The sequence below is a fragment of the Eubalaena glacialis genome, chromosome 13 (genome assembly GCF_028564815.1).
Source record: "Eubalaena glacialis isolate mEubGla1 chromosome 13, mEubGla1.1.hap2.+ XY, whole genome shotgun sequence".
In the NCBI taxonomy this organism is placed as follows: Eukaryota; Metazoa; Chordata; class Mammalia; order Artiodactyla; family Balaenidae; genus Eubalaena; species Eubalaena glacialis.
The window spans coordinates 1,423,723-1,442,245 of record NC_083728.1 but is presented as its reverse complement, the minus strand read 5'-3'; the positions used below and the strand labels follow the sequence as shown (position 1 = coordinate 1,442,245).

General features: G+C 55.6%; 1 protein-coding gene across 1 annotated transcript; it reads right to left on the bottom strand.

The window, feature by feature from the left end:
• Positions 1–4,552: 4,552 nt before the first annotated feature.
• BHLHE23 (basic helix-loop-helix family member e23) lies at positions 4,553–5,275 on the bottom strand. Its single transcript, XM_061209919.1, has one exon. The coding sequence runs from the start codon at positions 5,273–5,275 to the stop codon at positions 4,553–4,555; it is 723 nt and encodes a 240-aa protein (XP_061065902.1).
• Positions 5,276–18,523: the final 13,248 nt, after the last annotated feature.

Sequence of the window (18,523 nt, the reverse complement as noted above, 5' to 3'; positions counted from 1 at the left end):
GACCACAGAGCAGAAAGGGTTTATTCAGAGACCCCCCTCGCACGCGTGCACCTTACAAGTGTGACCCGCCTCACGTTAACCTCCAGAATAATTCTGGCCATCTTCCCACTCAGAGAGCCACACTCGAAAATCAGCTTTTATACCGTGATATGAATGCATAGGCCTCGGGCACTTCAGACTGGAAAGAAAACAGCACAAGTCACTTTTTAAAACAGAGAAAACACTGGATCAAAGGTAACTTTGCTAATTATTTCAGCCTTTCTGCATTTATGGTAATGTGGGTTTTGCTCCTTTGGGGTTAAATGTGCAAATGTGTATTAACTTTCTAACTTTATGGAACAGACTTTAGTTGGGGAGTTGAAACATCTAGAGTTACGAGCCCAAAGAGGTAATTGTTGGAGAAATGATTTAATACATCATAAACCCCTCTATTTCCATCCCTTCAAATGGGATACCAAAAGCGATTAAAGACTAAAAACATATCACAAGCAAATTCACATGATAACATTGCTGTAATCACTCTCTGCTGGATTAACCAGGGCCCAGGGGCCTCTGCTCCGAGGCTGCAGTGGGAGCCCTCGCAGATGCCGAGGGAGAGGCCAGGCTGGCCGTGCCGGTCGGAGTGATGGTTGGTGCATTTCCCCCATCATTTCAGGAAAACAGTATCTGTCCTTTATGAGGCAGAACCTCTTCTTTTAACGTTCCCAACCTGCAAGGAAATAAGACAGGCGTATTTGGCAAAGCAAGTGTCAAGATTACTCCTAAGGGGAAACAAGGCTCCCCAAGGATTCTTCTGTGAAGAAGTGAAAAGGAAATCCCACCTTTGGGATGAAATCAACAAAATGAAACAGTGGAAGCCACGTGCCTGGTACTTGAGGGCCTGTCTATGAACTCGTGTGGGCTGGATGGTCTTTGTGTGGTCCATGCTCTTGGTCCTTGGGGGCAGAGCCAGGTTTGGGTAGAGTTCTGCCCTCAGAGTCTGGATGCCATTACTGGAAACCAGGGATGCTGTTTTAGGTGCGTGAATTTCCTACCGGGGAAAACAAAGATCTTTGGGCGTAAAGTATCTTGGGCACCATGTGAACCAAAAGCGCCAGGGCCACGCCGGTCATGTTGGTTAGTGAATGAAGATGGAGTGCAGGACCTTGGCGGAGCAGCTTGCCTCCTCTGACCCCAGCCAGGGACCCCTATGGAGCCACTGGGCTTGAGAAGGCTGCCCCAAGCCCCCAGGAACCAGACTTCACGGGCTCATAACCTGAGCGTGAAGGAATCTTGGTCTGAGAGTCACTCAAGCAGCAGCCAGTGTGGCCGACCCCTTCATTTGTGGGGTCAATAGAGGAAAAGGCTCTGTTGGCTCAAGATAATCCCTTGGCCAGAGTGGGGAGGACCCCACAGTCACGCCGCTGGCTCCCTAGGTGTGGGTGTGGTTGGCTCGTGCAAGGCTGATGCACTGGGACCAGCAACTAGTAGACACACGGCTTCCACTCTTGTAGAAAACTCACGATGGTTCTTCTCGCTGCCCGCCCCGGCCCCAGCTAGATTTGGTGACCCAGGATTGAGTGACTAGGACAAAGCATTTCCTATTTGTCTAGCACTAGAATGTATTCCCTGAATTGGTGGAGGTTTCCTGCTTATTATTCAAATGCACTTTGAATGCTTTGTGTTTTTACCATCTAGAGCTGCTATCTCCACTGGGGTGGCCACAAGCCACACGTGGCCACTGAGCACTTGAAATGGGCTGTTCTGAATTGAGACGGGTTCTGAGTGCAAGACACACCGGATTCTGAAGGCTCGGTACAAAAAAGAGAATGTGAAAGATCTCCCTAATAATTTAAAAATATTGATTACATGTTGAAATGATAATAGTTGGGCTATGTTGGAATAAATAAAAGTCATTAAAACTAATTTCATCTACTTCTCTTTCCTTTTCTTAACGTGGCCACCAGAAATTGTAAGATTCCACATGTGGCCGGCACTCTCCTTGTTGGGGCAACCCCGGTTTAAAGGGCTCTCGTTAATATCTTGTTCCTCTGAGAACAAGCTGTGTCAAATCCTAGCTACAAGCAAAGCCCTTTCCTACTTAATTCCTCCCCCAGTGCTGGAGAGAGGCGAGCTCTGGGTTAGGTGCGGGGTGATGAATTTTTTCAAGTTCATTCATAGCAATTCGTGCCACACCTGTAGGAGAGCAAGCCTTCGGGGAAAACACCAGAACCCTCATCAGAAGTTTCCAGAGAGTCTCTGGCAACAGAGACAGGCAGCGCCAATAGGCACCCCTGGTTGGTTATACTTGGGGCAAACAGGCCACGGGGCGGGGGGGAGGGGGGCAGTCAGACCTTTCGTGCTGGGAATGTTCTTCCAATGTCTAGGTTGTCTTAGAATGAGGAGTTTGCTGTGCAAACTTGGGAGAGGCCAAACGACATTTATTTTGATATTCCAGGTTGCTTGATTAGCAGCTGCTGTCAAGAAACCCACCAAACTTCACTTTGAAAAACTCCTCCACTCTACCCCAGGGAACAGCACGCTGGCATTTTTGGAGAACAGTTGATAAACAGCTTTGCAGCTTTAAGAAAAAAAAAAAAAAGTTTAAATTTAATTTAACTTTTACTTAAACGAAGTTTTTGGAAGGACTTCTGATTACTTAAATGGCTCTTTTTAAAAATTCTTATTTTTCACCTAGAGGGGGCAGAGAGATTTTTTTCCTTCACCGTTTTCTTATTATTTCGTACATTTGCTGAGCGGCTGCTTACAGATCAGTTGTCTGTGTCTTAGAGACTTTTGGGACTCTGTGATTTAGAAGCACGTGGCCCAAATTGACACAACTCCCTGAACACTGAAATTATGAGTTCAGTCACAAATGAACACTATTTAAATTGATATTAAAATTTAATCATATTATTCAAAAAATTAGTTGAAATCAAATACTTTATTCTGAATATAAATGATGTACTTTAACCAGAATAAGTAACTCTGTTTCAGATTATAAGTAATTTATAAAGTTGATTTAGGGTCACTTTGAAATGACCCTAGAAGTTGGTGACACTTGGGTATGCAGTTATCTAAAAGAAATTTGAAACAGTTTCCAACACTCAGCTTTTTGAATGTGCAAAACTGATAAACTAGTCTGTTATGGGAAAAAAAGACAATAAGAAATAAATATGGAAATTAGCAAAAACCAGTATTAAGCATATGTCTTTATGAATAAGACTTAATCACACACTTCATTTTGCAAATACAAAAGCGTCTTTTGAAATGTATTAATTAAAGTTAACTGCTGTAGACAGGCTGCTTTGCAGGGCCGCGGTCCTCTCTCCCTATTAGCATAGCATTAGCGACAGCCGAAGAAATTGGGTTAATAAAGCAGGATATCGTAGCAGAGCCGCTCCGGCGCAAACTGGCGCGGACAGCTCGGTCCCCCAGGGCGGCCGGCCGGCTGTGCTCGGCGCGTGGACCCCGGCTGGTGGCAGAGTTCTGAGTTGAGCACCGACTTTAAAAAACACAGACCCCGTGGTCACACCGACTTTAAAAGAGACCCCATCACGGTTCGCACCGGCCAGGGCGCGGCCCCCACCAGCGTACTCACCGTGGCCCGGTCTCCTCTCCCGGAAATGTGCGGGGTTGGTGGGCTGGGGGCTTGGCCGGTCGCCAGGGCTAGACCAGGCCCTCCCCTGACACCCCAGGCCCCCTCCTCCATGCAGCCGCCTTTAAGCAGAGGGCGCGCCGAGGTCTCCATCCAGCTCCACCCGGGCCGCGCCAGGGTGTGGACGATCCGGCGGGGGCACTGGGGACTGGGGAGCCCAGGGGCTGTTTAGGGAACGAATTCTGCAGCCGGCGTTAGCGTCCGCTCACCTCTAGGCAAGCAAGAAAACAAACATAACAGACTTGGGAGCCGAAAAGCTCCTGGCCGGGGTCTTCTTGCGGCCGCGGCCCGGCTTCTTTGAAAACGACAGCTGCGGGGCCGGGTCGGGGCTCATCCCGCAGCTCTGCTGCTGCGGCGCGGGGGTCCTGGAGCAGGCAGAGGGGGAAGGTGCCAGGCGCGGTGCGTCCTCGGGGACACGCCCCCCCAGAGCGCGGCCGGGAGGTTTGGCAAGAGCGGCCGACGGGGGCCAAAGACGCGCTCCAAAGCGAGGGCCACGACCCGCCAAGGTGGGCTACGCTCTGTCCCGCGCTCCGCGGGTGGCTCAGGGGAGGACCACCTGCCCGGGGGTCGCGCCCATCCTGGTTTTCTTTTTGAGGCTGAGCGGCGGCGCCCGGACAAGCACGTTTGGTCACCCACGTCCCGTCTCCAGGGTCGATGGCTGGGGCGTCGGGAGGGTGCACATTGGGCGCTGCGGGCTCCAGGGCATGGATTCCAGCGCCCCGCTGTCCGGTTCAATCCCGCGCCCGGATGCGCTTTGCGCTTCCCGCGGGCCCAAAAGTTCAGCACGCAAGGGCTGGGAGCGAGGTCTGGCCGCCTTCTCCCCGTGGGCGGGGTCCGGTGGGGGCAGGGTGACACAGTCATGGGGGCAAGGTAAAATGAAGGACGCGTGCGGAAGGAAGGGGCGGCCCGGGGCCCTTACGGCTTCCCGTTACAGTGTTTGCAAAGCGCCGAGGGCGTCCCGGAGAAGGCGGCGCACTTGTCTGGGCAGGGCAGCGCGGCGCCGGCGGAGAAGGGGTACACGGCGGCCTGGCCGAAGGGCGTCAAGGGCGCGGCGGCCACCGGAGCGGCCAAGCCCTGGCCCTGGTTGAGGTAGGCCACGAGGCGCCGCATCTCGTCCAGGGCCTGCGCCTGCATGAGGATGTAGTTCTTGGCGAGCAGCAGCGTGGCGATCTTGGAGAGCTTGCGCACCGACGGGCTGTGCGCGTAGGGGATGACGGCGCGCAGGCCGTCCAGCGCGTCGTTGAGGTCGTGCATGCGCCGCCGCTCCCGCGCGTTGACGCTCAGCCGCCGCGAGCGCTGCTCCCGGGGCCGCCGCCGCCCGTCCGCCGCGCCCCCGGGCCCGCGCCGCCGCCGCCGCTGCTCGAAGGCGTCATCCTCGTCGCCGCTCTGCTCGCCGCTGCTCTCGGCCGCCGCGGCCGGAGCTCGGGGCGCGGGCGCCGCGGGGAGGTCGCCGCCCGTGCCCGGCGCGCAGTAGCCGCGGGCCGCCTCGGGCCCCCGGGCCGCCCCGTAGGCGAGGCCTACCGCCGCCGCCGCGTAGCCGTGGCTCAGCGCCAGGTACGCGTCCCCCGACAGCGACTTGAGCTCGGCCATGGCCGCGCCTCCGGGGCCCGAGGGCTCGCCGGGCAGGCAGGTGCTCATGCGGCCCGGCCCGCGCCGCCCCGGGGTCCGCGCGCGCTCCGGCCGCTGCCGCCGCCTGGGTGCCGCTCCCGGCTGGCGCGTCCGTCCGGTAGTCGGTCGGTCCCGGGGCCTCCCCGCGCCGGGGCCTCTGGGTCCCGCCTCGGCCCCGCCTCCTGGTCGCCTCCGCCTCCTTCTCCCTCCTTCTCCTCCTCCTCCCCCTCGCCCTCTCTCTTCTCTTTCCTTTCCCCCCGACCCCCTCCTCCCCACCTCTCGCTGCCGCGCGCAGGGCTGGGCTGCGGAGGGCTCTACCTTTCCCTCGCGCCGCTCCTGCTTTAAAGTGCGGAGGCGCCCTCTGGGACTTCGCGGCCGTCCAATCAGAGGGGACTTGGTGACCGCCTCTTCCCGGAGCCCAGCTCCACCGGCGGCGCCGACCGATGGCCAGGGGTGGGCGCCGCCGGGATGGAAGGAGCTGGAGGTCTGGTTGGAGACGGTTGTGGAAACCGTGGGACCCGGAGAGCTGCTCCCGCTTCCCGGCGTCTCCAGCTTCTGCCTCCTGCCGCCCCCGGGGGTCGCCGTCACTGTACGCCCCCGTCCCTCGTGGGCACGCGCCTCAGGCCGCCTTGTCCTCATCTTCGGTACCATTTGCAGGAGCCACTCCGGCGTCGCGCAGGCAGGGATCGGAGCAGGGAGCGCGCAGCCCACCGCGGACGCCTGACCCGCCGAGGCCGGAGGAGGTGCGGAGCGCACGCCCGGGGCGCGCGGTGGGCTCCCTCCAGGAGCGGCCTCAAGCTGGGTAACCCGCGGGGCAAAGGGCGAGCTCTGAACGCCCTGAGGCCCGGCTGGGCTGGGCCTTCCCCGCAGCTGGCCCTTTCCTGGGTCTCCAGCCCCCGCCGCGCAGTTTCCGGGGACAAGTGCGTCCTGAAGTTGTTTCCACGCTCCCTGAAGTCTTAGTGGTTTGAGGCGGGGATCGGAGATTTAAGGACAAAAACCTCTTGTTTAGGCAAAACCTTGTTTCAATTCTCTGCTATTTCCGGTGAAAGGTTTTTTCCATGGCTTGTCCTACCATAGAGGGGGAATTTTCTCAGTTTTCTACTGGGGGGGGCGGCGAGGGCTCCACCATGAAGTTGGGGAGGATGGCAGCTCTGCTGGAGAAAGCAGATGGGGGCTGCACCGGCGAGAGGCTGGGGCGGGGGCGGGTCCTCTGTCCTGGCCTGAGTCTCAGCCAAGAAACCCCTCCAGGGACTGCTGTGGTGCCCCCAGGTGGGCGTCAGACGAGGGGTGTTGTCTGAGCACCTGCGGGGCCCCAGGATGCATGATGCCCGGTTCGGCAACCTCCCCGCCGGCCTGGGCCGGGGAGGGTGTGGGGGCTGGTCATTGGGCGCAGCTCGCCTCAGGGTGACGCGCTGGCCGAGCTGGGGTTGCCAGCCAGGAGAGTCCCCATGGCTGGGAGGCTGGGGGCAAGGATTAAGGCCAGACCTGTCAGAAGGTTTGGGAGGGGTGGGGTAATGATGGAGTTTCTAATACAGGTTGAAAACCCCCGGGAGGATAGGAAGCTGAGGGCGGCCTGGTTCCTTTTTCAGACCTGGGTCCCGGTTTCGTGCAGTGGTTGTGGGATGGTTTAGGGCATCGACGCACGGCCAGCGCAGCGCCACCTGACCTTTCTCCACATTCTACGTGCAGTGAGCACAAGCTGGCCGCAGGGCTTCGGCAGAGTTTCCAGAGGTGCTTCCTCCTCTCGGATTGAGCCCCATCTGGGGGAATCCTGCCAGCCTCGGGGCTCACATTTTCAATCCTTCCAATGGGAGATGAAGGACCCCAAACTTTCTCCAGGTGGGACGGTGCCTGGAGGTCTTGTGGAGTTGGTGGGTGATGGTTGCTTCCCACTCAGTCAAGAGATGGGTGTCACCCTGGTCTCCAGCTCAATACTGCCTGGGAACCACTCATCAGGCCCTGCTGTGTGACCTTGACAGAGAAGCTTAACCTCTCTGTTCTCCAGGCTTCACCAGGGAGAGGAGTAATAGAGATGATCTCTGTGTTGTCGAGTGCTCGGGGAAGGTGAGCAGGTGCCAGGTGCTTTTGTGCAGCGAATGGATGAGAGCTGTGTGTGCTCTGGAAGGTTCTGGAAATCCAGCACTGAGGGGGATCCTTGCTCTCAAGGGCTTCCATGCTGGAGGGGAGGAGACAGGCACAAACACGTGGATCATCAGTCGTGGGAAACACCGGAGTCTCTGTGCTCTGGGCCCTGCAGATGGATGAGGGGAGGGGAGCCCAGGGCTGATGCTCAGGAGGGCAGGCCTCATCCACCAGCCTGTCCCGGCTGGGACTGAAGGTGGGCTCAAGGACAAGAAGGGTCTGGGGGGCTCTCTCCAAGGAGCCCCTGCACTGCCTCCTGGGCTGAGGTCAGGCACGGGCAGGGCGGTGGGGACAGCCCGGCATGGACAGGCCGCCATGGTGTTTGGGCCATGGTCTGAAGGGTGAGTGGGTGTCAGGCCAAGCACCTGGGGTGGGGGAGCACCCTGGGGGGCAGGGGGCTTACAGGCTGTTGGAAGGGGCGTGGCACATTGGAGGGGGCAGCAGGGGGCCAGGGTGGGGCCCAGACCCAGGGGCGGCCAGTCCGGTGGGGAGTTTGGTCTTTGCTGGGAGGGCAGAGGCCGCCACCGTAGGAGCTCAAGGAAGCGTTTTCTGCAGACCACTGCTCCCGCTGTGGTCAGGGGGTTTGGGGCACTTCTGCCTGTCCCTCCAGGCCTGGCAGAGCTGCCAGAGGTGACAGGGGACGTGGAGAGAGGTGGGTCAGCTCCACTGTTACCCTGCGGCCGACACGAGCGGTGCGGCCTGATGGGGGCCGATGACCTCCTACCTCTGGGGTTGAGGGGGCGGGTGTGCTGTGGACAGATTGAGTGTGAGGGCATTTGAACCACCCAGGGGGTGTCTGGCAGGCCCTCACGGGGACATGGAAACGTCGTCAGAGCATTCAGTAATTGAAGCCACAGGCACCCAGGATATTAGCTTTCAAAAGAGGGGCTGGAGTAGAGCCCCTGCTGTGGCTGCAGGTCAGCATCACCAGGAGATTAAATTAAATCCGACGTTGGGCCCGGGCCAGGGGGGTCTGACAGTGTCAGTCTGGGGTCCAGCCTGGCCTTTGGGATGTCTACACTCCAGGCCAGGAAGCGAGGGCTCTGGGCCAGTTTCTGAACCTTCAGCAGCTCAGAGAAGGGCTGGAGGTGGGGTGGGGGGCCGCGGGCCTTCCTCTGGGGTCCCAGACCCTCAAGCAGCCTCCCCAAGGGCCCATCCGGGCGATGCTCAGCCGCAAATCTTGAAAGCGCAGGGAGAGGCATGGTTTTTGGTCAGACGCCGCCACCTGCTGGCCACCTGGGAGATTGCGCTCCACCCGCTGGCCCTGCTGGTTAATGCTCGTTCTCAGGCCCTCCCGGACCCTGTCCACACAAGCCTCACCTCCTGTCCACAACGGGGAGAGCAGGGCACAGCAAGAAGCCCCCCTCTCTGACTTCGGAGGTGGGGGCTCCAGAGGCCAGCGCTTCACCAGAATCAGGTAAAAGACAAGGCACCCAAGCATGGCTGCTGGACATAGACCCACTGGCTTCTTTGGGGGCCACGCCAGCCTTGGGGCGGAAGATGCCACCTTCCACAGTTGGGCATGAGAACCCCACTCAACTTCCCACCACGTGTTCAGAGGATATTCCTCATTCCTTATATAATTCCTGATGTTTCAACAGTTTCATTCCAATCGTCACTGACAAGCAGCTTGTTTTACGTTAAGAAGTCCCATGGCCATTCCTGGGCTGAAAGAGGCCCAAAGAATATTGATTTCAAACCTCTTCGTGTTTTTATTGGTTTTGTTTTGCATCCCCACACTTGCTTTTGGGTTGTGATTTTTTTTCTGCGATATTTCCTAAGTGCAGAAGGCTAAATGCGGTCACGGCTCTTTGCTGTTTGGTGTGGACAGTTCCTCCGGGGTGAGGTCTCTGGGGAGAGGCCGAGGGCAGCAGGTTGGGGCAGCCAAGACAGCCTCGGGCCCCGCCAGGCAGGGAAGAGGCTCAGCGGAGGCTCCTTTGGGGCTGCCTTGGTCCTGTGTCTCAGCTGAGACTCCGCCCCTGCCCCCATTGTTTCCATGGGTCTCTGGTGATGGAGCGCCAGTCCCGAGGCTCATTTTAGGGGCTTGTGTCTCCATGTACCTCTCGCCAAGTGCCTCTGGGTAGTGCTTGGTAATTGTCCTTTAAGTCCCCCGAGTTGTGCCTCAGAACCTCGGTTGGCAGCTCTGGCCTCTGACCGTCCGCAGTCTCCATGTCCCCCTGGGGGGGAACGTAAAGAAAGATGGCCCCCAATCCACTTACAAGAACCTGTTTTTGTTCAAGTTGTTTTTAGAAACCCCACAAAACCACCACCTCCTGCATTTGGACAGGACTTGACAGTTTACAAGGCCCTCCCTCTCCCCTCCCTTATTCCCCCCACCCCACTAGTGGACACCGTGCCAGGTTAGTCCAGGGTGATGAAAAGAAATTTTTAAAAAACTCCAGCTTTATTGAGATATAATTCGCATACTATACATTTCCCCCCACTTACAGTTTAAGATTCAAGGTTTTTAGTTTGTTCACAGTGTCATTCACAGTGTCCATCATGACAGTCTATTCCAGGGCACGTTCTTCATCCCAAAAAGACCCGTATCCATTACCTATCACTCCCGTTCCTCCCTTTGCAGATGAGGCCCATGGCAACGAGCAATCTGCTTTCTGTCTCTATGGATTTGCCTGCTTTGGACGTTGCGTGTAAATGGATTCATACACTATGTGGCCTTTTGTGACTGGCTTCTCTCACTGAGCATGTTTCCCAGGTTCATCCACATTGCAGGACAGGAGGTTTCAATGCCATATGAGCTGCTGGCTCATGGCCTCTGGGTGGGGTATGGAGGAGACAGTCCCCCAGTACTGACCGTCTCCCGAATGCTGCTCACGACTCTCACATCATGTCCCACCAACTGGATCTTCGGATCCCCGAAAAGGTAGTCCCTGCCGGGTGTTCAGGTGGGATGCACGGAATGCATCAGCCTGAATTTATCTCCCCAAACAGACTCCTTGGTTAGTGGCACAGTGTTGACCTGGAGTAATAAAAAGAGAGCTACTGAGTCCGCATGAAAACTCGGGGAGGAAGCAGGGGGCCCCCAGGGTTCTGGCGCAGGTGGCTTCAGCTCTGAGCTTCCTTGCATGTTCTCTGCCCCCTTTTCTCCATCAGCACACAGATTCCTGGCTGACCTAATCTCCTTCCACTTAAGATGCCCGGTAGCTCCCAGTCACCAGCGGGATAGAGCCCCGCCCCTTGGGGCATTCCAGGTCCTTTACACCTGCCCACCCCCACGCGTGAGCCACATCCCGTGTTGCCGCCGGCACCAGCCAGGTGGGCTACACTGGCGCCAGTGAAGTGGGATGTTTCTGGTTTCTGTACTTTAGCCATCTGCCCACCTGGAACACCCCTGCCCATTCCACAGGGCTGAACGCACCTCTCTTCCCGGAAGCCCTCCTGACACCCTCCCCCAGCTGGACAAGATATCCATCCACCGTGGTTCATTAGGAGCGACAAGCTTGGCCAAAAGGCTCGTGACATTCAGTCAAGGCTCATGAACACTGCCTGCTTCTGCAGGTTTAGACCCGGAGCCTTTAAATTCCTCTGAAACAGTGTTAGAAGATTTCCTCATAGGAAAGCTAGTCTAAATTTTGTAAATAAATCTCGGGTGAAATATCCAGATATATACTTTTTGGTTTTTCCTTTCTTGTTGATTTCTAATCTTATCTCATTGTGGTCAATGAACATGACTCATATATAATAAGTGATGGGAATTTTATTGGGCATAGTTGAAATTTTATATATATATATTCAATCAAGCATACTGTGTTGTTCAAATCCTTTATATTCTTTGTGTGTGTGTGTGTATTTGTCTGATAGATGCTGAAAGAGCCATGATAAAGTCTTTTACCATATTATTGAATATATCAGACAAAAATTGACAGATGGCGAGGAAAAACTGACAACCGCCCACCCATAAAGCCCTTCTACTGGGTACTTTAAGATTCATCTGAAAAATTTGTTCCCCAGACATTAATATGGTTACTTATTTTCTTTGTTCAAGCTTGGTTTAGACTCAGCATATGGTCAATCAAAAATTTTTATACACTTTTTTTAAGAGAGTAGGTTTATTTATTTATTTATTTATTTATTTATTTAGGCTGCGCCGGGTCTTAGTTGTGGCATGCAGACTCTCAGTTGCAGCATGCATGTAGGATCTAGTTCCCCGACCAGGGATCAAACCCAGGCCCCCTGCATTGGGAGCTCAGAGTCTTACCCACTGGACCCCCAGGGAAGTCCCTAAAGAATAGTTTTAAAGTTTACAGAAGAATGGATGGGAAAGTACAAAGTTCCCATATACCCCTTCCCCCACCCCACCCTCAGTGTCCCTTATTATTAACATCTTGCACTGGTTGCTACGTTTGTTACAACTCATGAACCGATAGATACATCATTATTACCTAAAATCCATAGTTTACATTACGGTTCACTCTTTGTGTTGTACTCTACAGGTTTTTACAAAGGTATAATGACATGTATCCACCATACAGAATAGTTTCATGGCCCTAAAAATCTCCTGTTCCCCACCTCTTTGTCCCTCTCTCCCTCACCCCAAACCTCTGTGACTATCTCATCTGCTCAATTTTTGTAAACTTTTTTGGGGAGTGTGGTGTTCTTTATAAATTAATTTGCTTGGGGTTCCCCTGGTGGCACAGTGGTTAAGACTCCACGCTTCCAATGCAGGGGGCCTGGGTTCGATCCCTGGTTGGGGAACTAGATCCCATATGCCGCAACTAAAAAATCCCACATGCCACAATGAAGATCCCGCGTGCCTCAACTAAGACCCGGCACAGCCAAAATAAATAAATATTAAACAAATTAATTTGATCAAATGTATTGACTGCATTGTTAACAATGTCCATACACTTACAAATATCTGTCTATTTCTTCTGTTAGCTGTTGGCCGTTGTGAGTAAAGTTGCTATAAACATCCGTGTGCTTTACAGCTGGTACCGCAGGAACACGGAGGATCAGGAGAGACTGCTGTGAACGAGACACCATGCGTTGGACAAATCTGAAGAAATGGGTAAGTTCCAAGAAACAGACAACCTACCAGCACTGAATTATGAAAAAATAGAAAATCTGAGCAAACCAATCATCAGTAAGGAGATTGAATCAGTAATTAAAAACCTTCCAACATAGAAGAGCCCAGGACCGTGGTTTCTCTGGTGAATTTTACCAAACATTTAAAGAGGAATTAACACGACTTCTCAAAATCTCACAAAAACTTGAAGAGGAAGGAACACTTCCAAACTCATTTTACGAGGCCAGCATTGCTCTGATACCAAAGCCAGACAAGGACAGGAGAGAAGAAAGTCACAGGCCAGTACCCCGGATGGGAAATAAACAAAAGGCAGAGGTCTCCTGCAAGGCCCATGTCCCTCCCCCGCCCCTGCTGGGTGGCCTCGCCTGGTCCTGCCACCGTCCTCCCAGTCCTCGCCCCTGTCAGCCCGCTTAGCTGTGCTGGGCCTCACCCGCCCGCCCTAGAGAGTGACTTCCCAGCCCTCTCTGAGGTCCCCCAGGGGCCCTGGGCCCCTGCTGAGCACTTACTAGGTGTGGGTGTGAGTGGCGGGCTCTGCGTGGGCAGGGGGGCTGCCCAGGGGAGGTCTCGTGGTGCCGGCTAGGGGACAGCTTGGGTGCCCAGGGCAAGACCCCTGCCCCCACCCAGCTCCTCTGACGGGGGGGAGGGCGGAGGAGGACCGCCACTTAGGGGCCGTCTGCCTTCTGGCCTCCAGGGGGCAGCAAGCCCCTGGCTTTGTGTGGCCGAGACCAGGGGAGGTTTGGGGGCAGCAGGATCCTGGTGTCCGAGTGTGGCCTTGGCTGCCCTTGGGCCAGACTGCAGGCCCTGGACCCTCTGGAGTAAGGGGGGTGCAGCCAGGAGGGCGGCCAGTGCTGGGCTCTGCACAGTGGCCCAGAACGGGGGGACGGGTGCCTGCTGTCCCCACCTCTGACCCCCAGCCCCACCGTCCTGCTCTGGATGCAGCAGCCTCGGGTCAGGGTGAGCTCCGGAGGGGGTGCTGCGGACACCAGCAGCAGGTCTGGGCACCACTGAGCTGGGAGGGCAGTGGAGCGGGCTGGGGGTGGGCGTTTGTGCGATGCCTGCCTGGTGCCGGAAGGGGGTGGGTCCAGCCGCAGGGAGGGGCTGGAGTCGGCGTCAGGCACAGATGGACGGTGCTCAGGGCCCAGGCCCCGGAGGCAGGTTGCTGGCAGCCCACCCTGGACCCCCCGCTCTGTCCTCACCTGTAAAATGGGTAAACCGAGGCCCAGCTGTGGCACCTGCCTCTCGGGCGCCGTGGGCTTAGGGGAGTCTGGGGAGGGTCCCATGTGCGCCACCCGCCCCGCGCACTCTGGCAGGTCAGCCCCTCTGGGATGACCGCCGTGTGGACCTGGCCGTCCAGGAGGCCCTTGCTCTTCCACGGGCCTCCTGAGTGGGAGGCCAGCCATTTCCCCTTCCGCAAAGTGGGGTAGTGAGGCCGAGAGGTCGCCTGGAGAGGCCGTGGAGGTCGGTCTCCCACCCTGGGGGTCCCCCTCTCCTCAGCCCCTCAGCCTGGACGCACCACTTCTGAGCCCTGATGCGTGATGCGTGTCCAGGTGCGGGGACCCGACACTGGGCTAGTGGTCCTGACGGTCCCGGGACATGCGTGCCCTGGGCGCTGTCCTGGCATCAGACAGCCCCTCCCCCCCAGACATGCAGTCCTGCGTCACCGTCGGTCTGGGCTCCCTGCCCACAGCTGCGTGGGTGACTGGTGGCCGCGGGCTGTGTCCTGGCTGCCATATTCACATTAGACCCCGTGTGGATGCCTGGACGTGGGCCGTCGCTGGTCGGCAGTGCTGTGAGGAAAGTCCGTCTGTCCGTGTGTCCGTCCAGCTCTGGCCCGTGAGCCCCATCATCTGCGGAGTTTGGCGCGTGTCCCCTGGGGTCCTCTACGGGCAGGGCTTCTTCTGATGAAGCACGGGGCAGTTTGTCTCAATGATGTTGAATTGTCTGTTTTCCATTTACTGAGGATCTTTCGGGGTCTTTGTGTTTATTTACGTCTTGTTCTCTTCAGTGCTTTTCGGTTTTCAAAATCCACCTCCTCTACAAGTTTTGTTGGCTTGTGTTTGTCCCATCTCTTCTTGTTTATTTTTTCCCTCTTTTCCTGCATCATTTTTGATTGAGTTTTCAAATGATTCCCTTTTTACCTTTACTGTTGGCTTCTGAGATTTTCCTCCACATTTTACATCCTCAGTGGTTGATCCTTCACACTCGGCAGGTGTAGAACGCAAGTCTCCAAATGGCCACGCGTTCTTTAACCAGCCATGTGCCCGTCATGTATACATGACTGTATACATTTACCGCCCTCAGCCTTTGTGCTACGGCTGTCATACATTTTACCGCATCTACAGATGTTATAATCCCCACAGCACATTATTAATATTTTTGCCTTCAACAGTCAATTATCTTTCAAAAATCAAAAATGATTGTAACAGTTTTTCTATTTATCCACGTCTTTTCCACATCTGGCCCACTTTCCTCTTTTGTGTAGACCCGTCCGGTGTCACCTTCCTTCTGCCTGAAAAACTTTAATGTGTCTTGTGCGTGCCCCGGGGCTGAGTTTTTGTTCGTTGGTTTAGAAAAACTTCATTGCGAGGATATTTTTTGCTGGATGGAGCGGTTAGCTGGATAGATTTCCTTTTTCTGTCAGCACTTGCAATACGTCACCTCTGAGTCTTCTAACCTGTGTGATTCCACAAGAATCCTGCTCTAATTCAGACTTCTGTCCCATAGACAAATGTCTATGTCATTTGTCTGTTTTCTCTGATGGCTTAAGATTTTCCTTCCTCATTGGTTTTTGACAGTTTTGTTAGGCTTGTGGTGGTTTCTTATGTTTATTCTGCTTGGGGTTCGTCAAGCTTCTTCAATCTCTGGATTTTCAACAGATTTGGAAAATTGACCAATCACATTTTAGGGTCTATTTTTCTGTCCCTCCACCACCCTAATATTGCCCACATGCCACTGATATTCTGGTCTTTTTTTTTTTTTTTTTTTGATCTTTTTCTCTTCTTTGGGCTTCCTTTTGGATATTAACATTGCTATGTCTTCAAATTCACTTTTTTTTTCTTTGCAAAGTCTAATCTGTTAATTCTGTCCATTCTGTTTTTTTTGCTTCAGTTGTATTTTTCATCTCTGGAATTGACTTTGGGTTTTTAGAGGTCTTCTTCTCCCCATTACCTGGAACCCGGAGCTTCTGAGGCTTTGATGTTTGTTGAACAACGGAGGGGCAGGTTCTGCAGACACTGTGCTCCTTGCCAGGCACCAGCAACCTCTTTTCCTCCTGTTCTACAGAAGGGTCAGTGTGGCCCGGGTCACACGGCCCTCAGGGGCAGAGCCTGAGCTTGTGCTGGCATCTGTCTGGCTACAGAGCGGGATCGGGGCGCCCTGGGCTTGAAACCCCGGCTGGGAGGGTGCAGAGTCCTGGGCGGGGGTGCTGCACTCTCACCTGGGGGACTTGAGGTCCACCTGGCTCTGCCCCCTTCCCCCTATCCCCATGTCTTGTGTCTCACGTGGGCGAGTTCTGGATGGACGTGGCCGCAGCTGTCTGCATCAGGGCCTCCAGCAGGTGTGAGGGCAGCCTGGATGGACAAGGGGTCTGTGAGGATGTGGAGACCTGCATGCCTGGACCCTCTGAAGGCAGGAGGAGAGGAGCCGGTGTCCCCCGAACGTCCCCTTCCACACATCACACACGGCCCAGGAGCCTGGCCTGGGCCCTGGCCTGAGCCCCGGAGCTGCCCTGGCTGCATCGCTCCCCAGCAGCCCTTCCGGCCGCAGCATCCGGGGGCCTGCAGTGTGTGTGGAGGCCTGATGCCTGCAGCAGCCCGGGGATCCTGGAGATGTGTCAGTGGCTGATTCTTACTTCCATGGCTCCCACATTATTGCACAAATGATTCTGTACTTGGTTAAAGTTAAATATTAATACATAGAAAATTTAAAGAGGAGATATTCAGCCCCCTAAACAATTACTTATGGCACAATTAAAAGCAAATGAATGGTGTTTGTTGGAGCAAGTTTGTTGGCTGGAGTCTTGGGGTCAGGAGGGGGATCGCCCGTGATGGGGGGCAGGGAGCCCGTATGGCCTGGCCCCCTGCTGCCTTAAGTGGGTGTTTGCCATTATCACGGTGAGGCAGGTGGGAGTGGGTCCTTCTCCTCCTTCCAGACCCACAAACATGAGGCACAGCCTCTGACATGACCCTCCGCCCCTCCTCAGTTTCTGTGGGGGGTCCAAGCATCAGAGTGTGAGCAGCATGGGGGTGCTGGGGTCCAGAGATCTGTGTGTAGGGCACTGACTCAGCCAACACCTTAGCTTCCTGGTACTGGCTCTATGACCGTCTGGCTTCTCTTTAAGTCACGACCTGCTGGAATCCAGTCAGTTTTGATGGAAGGAATCCTGACTAATTCAAACTGGTTTAAGAAGAAAGGGACCGGGGCTTCCCTGGTGGCGCAGTGGTTGAGAATCTGCCTGCCAATGCAGAGGACACAGGTTCGAGCCCTGGTCTGGGAAGATCCCACATGCCGTGGAGCAACTGGGCCCATGAGCCACAACTACTGAGCCTGCGCGTCTGGAGCCTGTTCTCCAGCAACAAGAGAGGCTGCAATAGTGAGAGGCCCGTGCACCGCGATGAAGAGTGGCCCCCGCTCGCCGCAACTAGAGAAAGCCCTCGCACAGAAACGAAGACCCAACACAGCCAAAAATAAATTAATTAATTAATTTAAAAAAAAAAAAAGAAGAAAGGGACCTCTGGAGTTTTCAGCTATGTGAACCAAGGATGGCTTCAGGCACAGATGGATCTAGGTGCCCTGATGATGGCACAAGGACTCTTCTCCATCTCTCAGCTCGGCTTGTTCTGTGCTGACTTTGCTCTCAGGCAGGTGGGCCCCCCAGAGAGTCAGGAGCTGCAGGCTAACATCCTACCAGCTCAGCAGCCCCAGGGGAAGCAGGCGCTTCATTTCCCTTCTAGCATCCGCTCTCTCGGCCTGAAAATTCTATCCAGGGTCTCATTCCCTACTCTTGGTCCTTGTGGTTTGGGGGGCTGACCCTCCCCATCTCCAGGGATGGGCACCCAGCCATCAGAACCCGCCCCTCACCTCCCACGTGAGACCCAGCTCCATCTAGTCCAGCGAGTGCCAGCGCCTGGCCTATGCTGAGGCTGCCCAGCAAGCTCAGTCCCTAGAGCCACCCCCAATCTAGATCGTCTACCTGTGGGTTCCCCCTCTCCCTCCGTCATACCCTGCAGACCCCCCAAGCCAGTCTGGAAAGCGGCAGGACCCAGGCCCGGGGAGGGGAGTGGGAAGATGGGGAGTCACGTAGCTGGGCTGGTTCCAGGAAGGCTTCCTGGAGGAGGTTGCGTTGGGTGGTGTCCTGTTTGAGCAGAGGGCTGCTGTCCTGCTGGGAACTGGCCCGTGCTGGTGCTGTGAGCTGCCAGCCCTCTCCCCCCATCACTCTCCCTGGGGGCCAGAGCTGAGCAGACCCAGCCCCTTGGTCTTACCCCTTGGCTTGCACAGGGCCCTGCCCGCCCGTCACTTCTGGTTCCCAGGGAGGCACAGTCTCCCCAGCCTCCTGCCTTTGTCAGGAGGACTTGGACTTGGGTCTGCTCAGCATCAGACTCAGCGCCATCCCTTTTGCCCCAGCCCAGCTGGCACTTGGGACTTTTCCGTTGCCTGCCCCTTCCCGGATACATCCTAGTGAAAGGGACAGTGTCGCCCCATGTTCTGCTTAATTAAGGGGAATGGGTGGCAGGGAGGGAACGAGGGCTGTGTGCCCCGGAGGCGGCCGGAACCTTCCAACGCGTGTCAACAGCAGAGTGCCCGCAGCCGTGGGTGCCGACCCGAAGGAGATGTGGCCAGATGCCCCCTGGCCGGGCTGGGACCAGCCCCACTACCGGTGTCCACGTTTGTGGCCCAGGTAGGCAGCTCACCATGCTGGCGCCACCTGGTGGGGATGGGAGACAGTTGCAGCTGACCTGGCCTCAAGTTTTGAAATTAGTCAAATGTGAGCGACTTTTAAAAACAGAGTGGGAGCTCAGAATTATTTCACATTTTCCACATAAAGTGAGACTCTAGAACAATGTGAAAATTAGAGAGTTCAGCGTAAAAAT

Excerpts from the sequence above, each read along its gene's own strand:
- BHLHE23 (XM_061209919.1), bottom strand. The coding sequence starts at position 5,275 with ATGAGCACCTGCCTGCCCGGCGAGCCCTCGGGCCCCGGAGGCGCGGCC.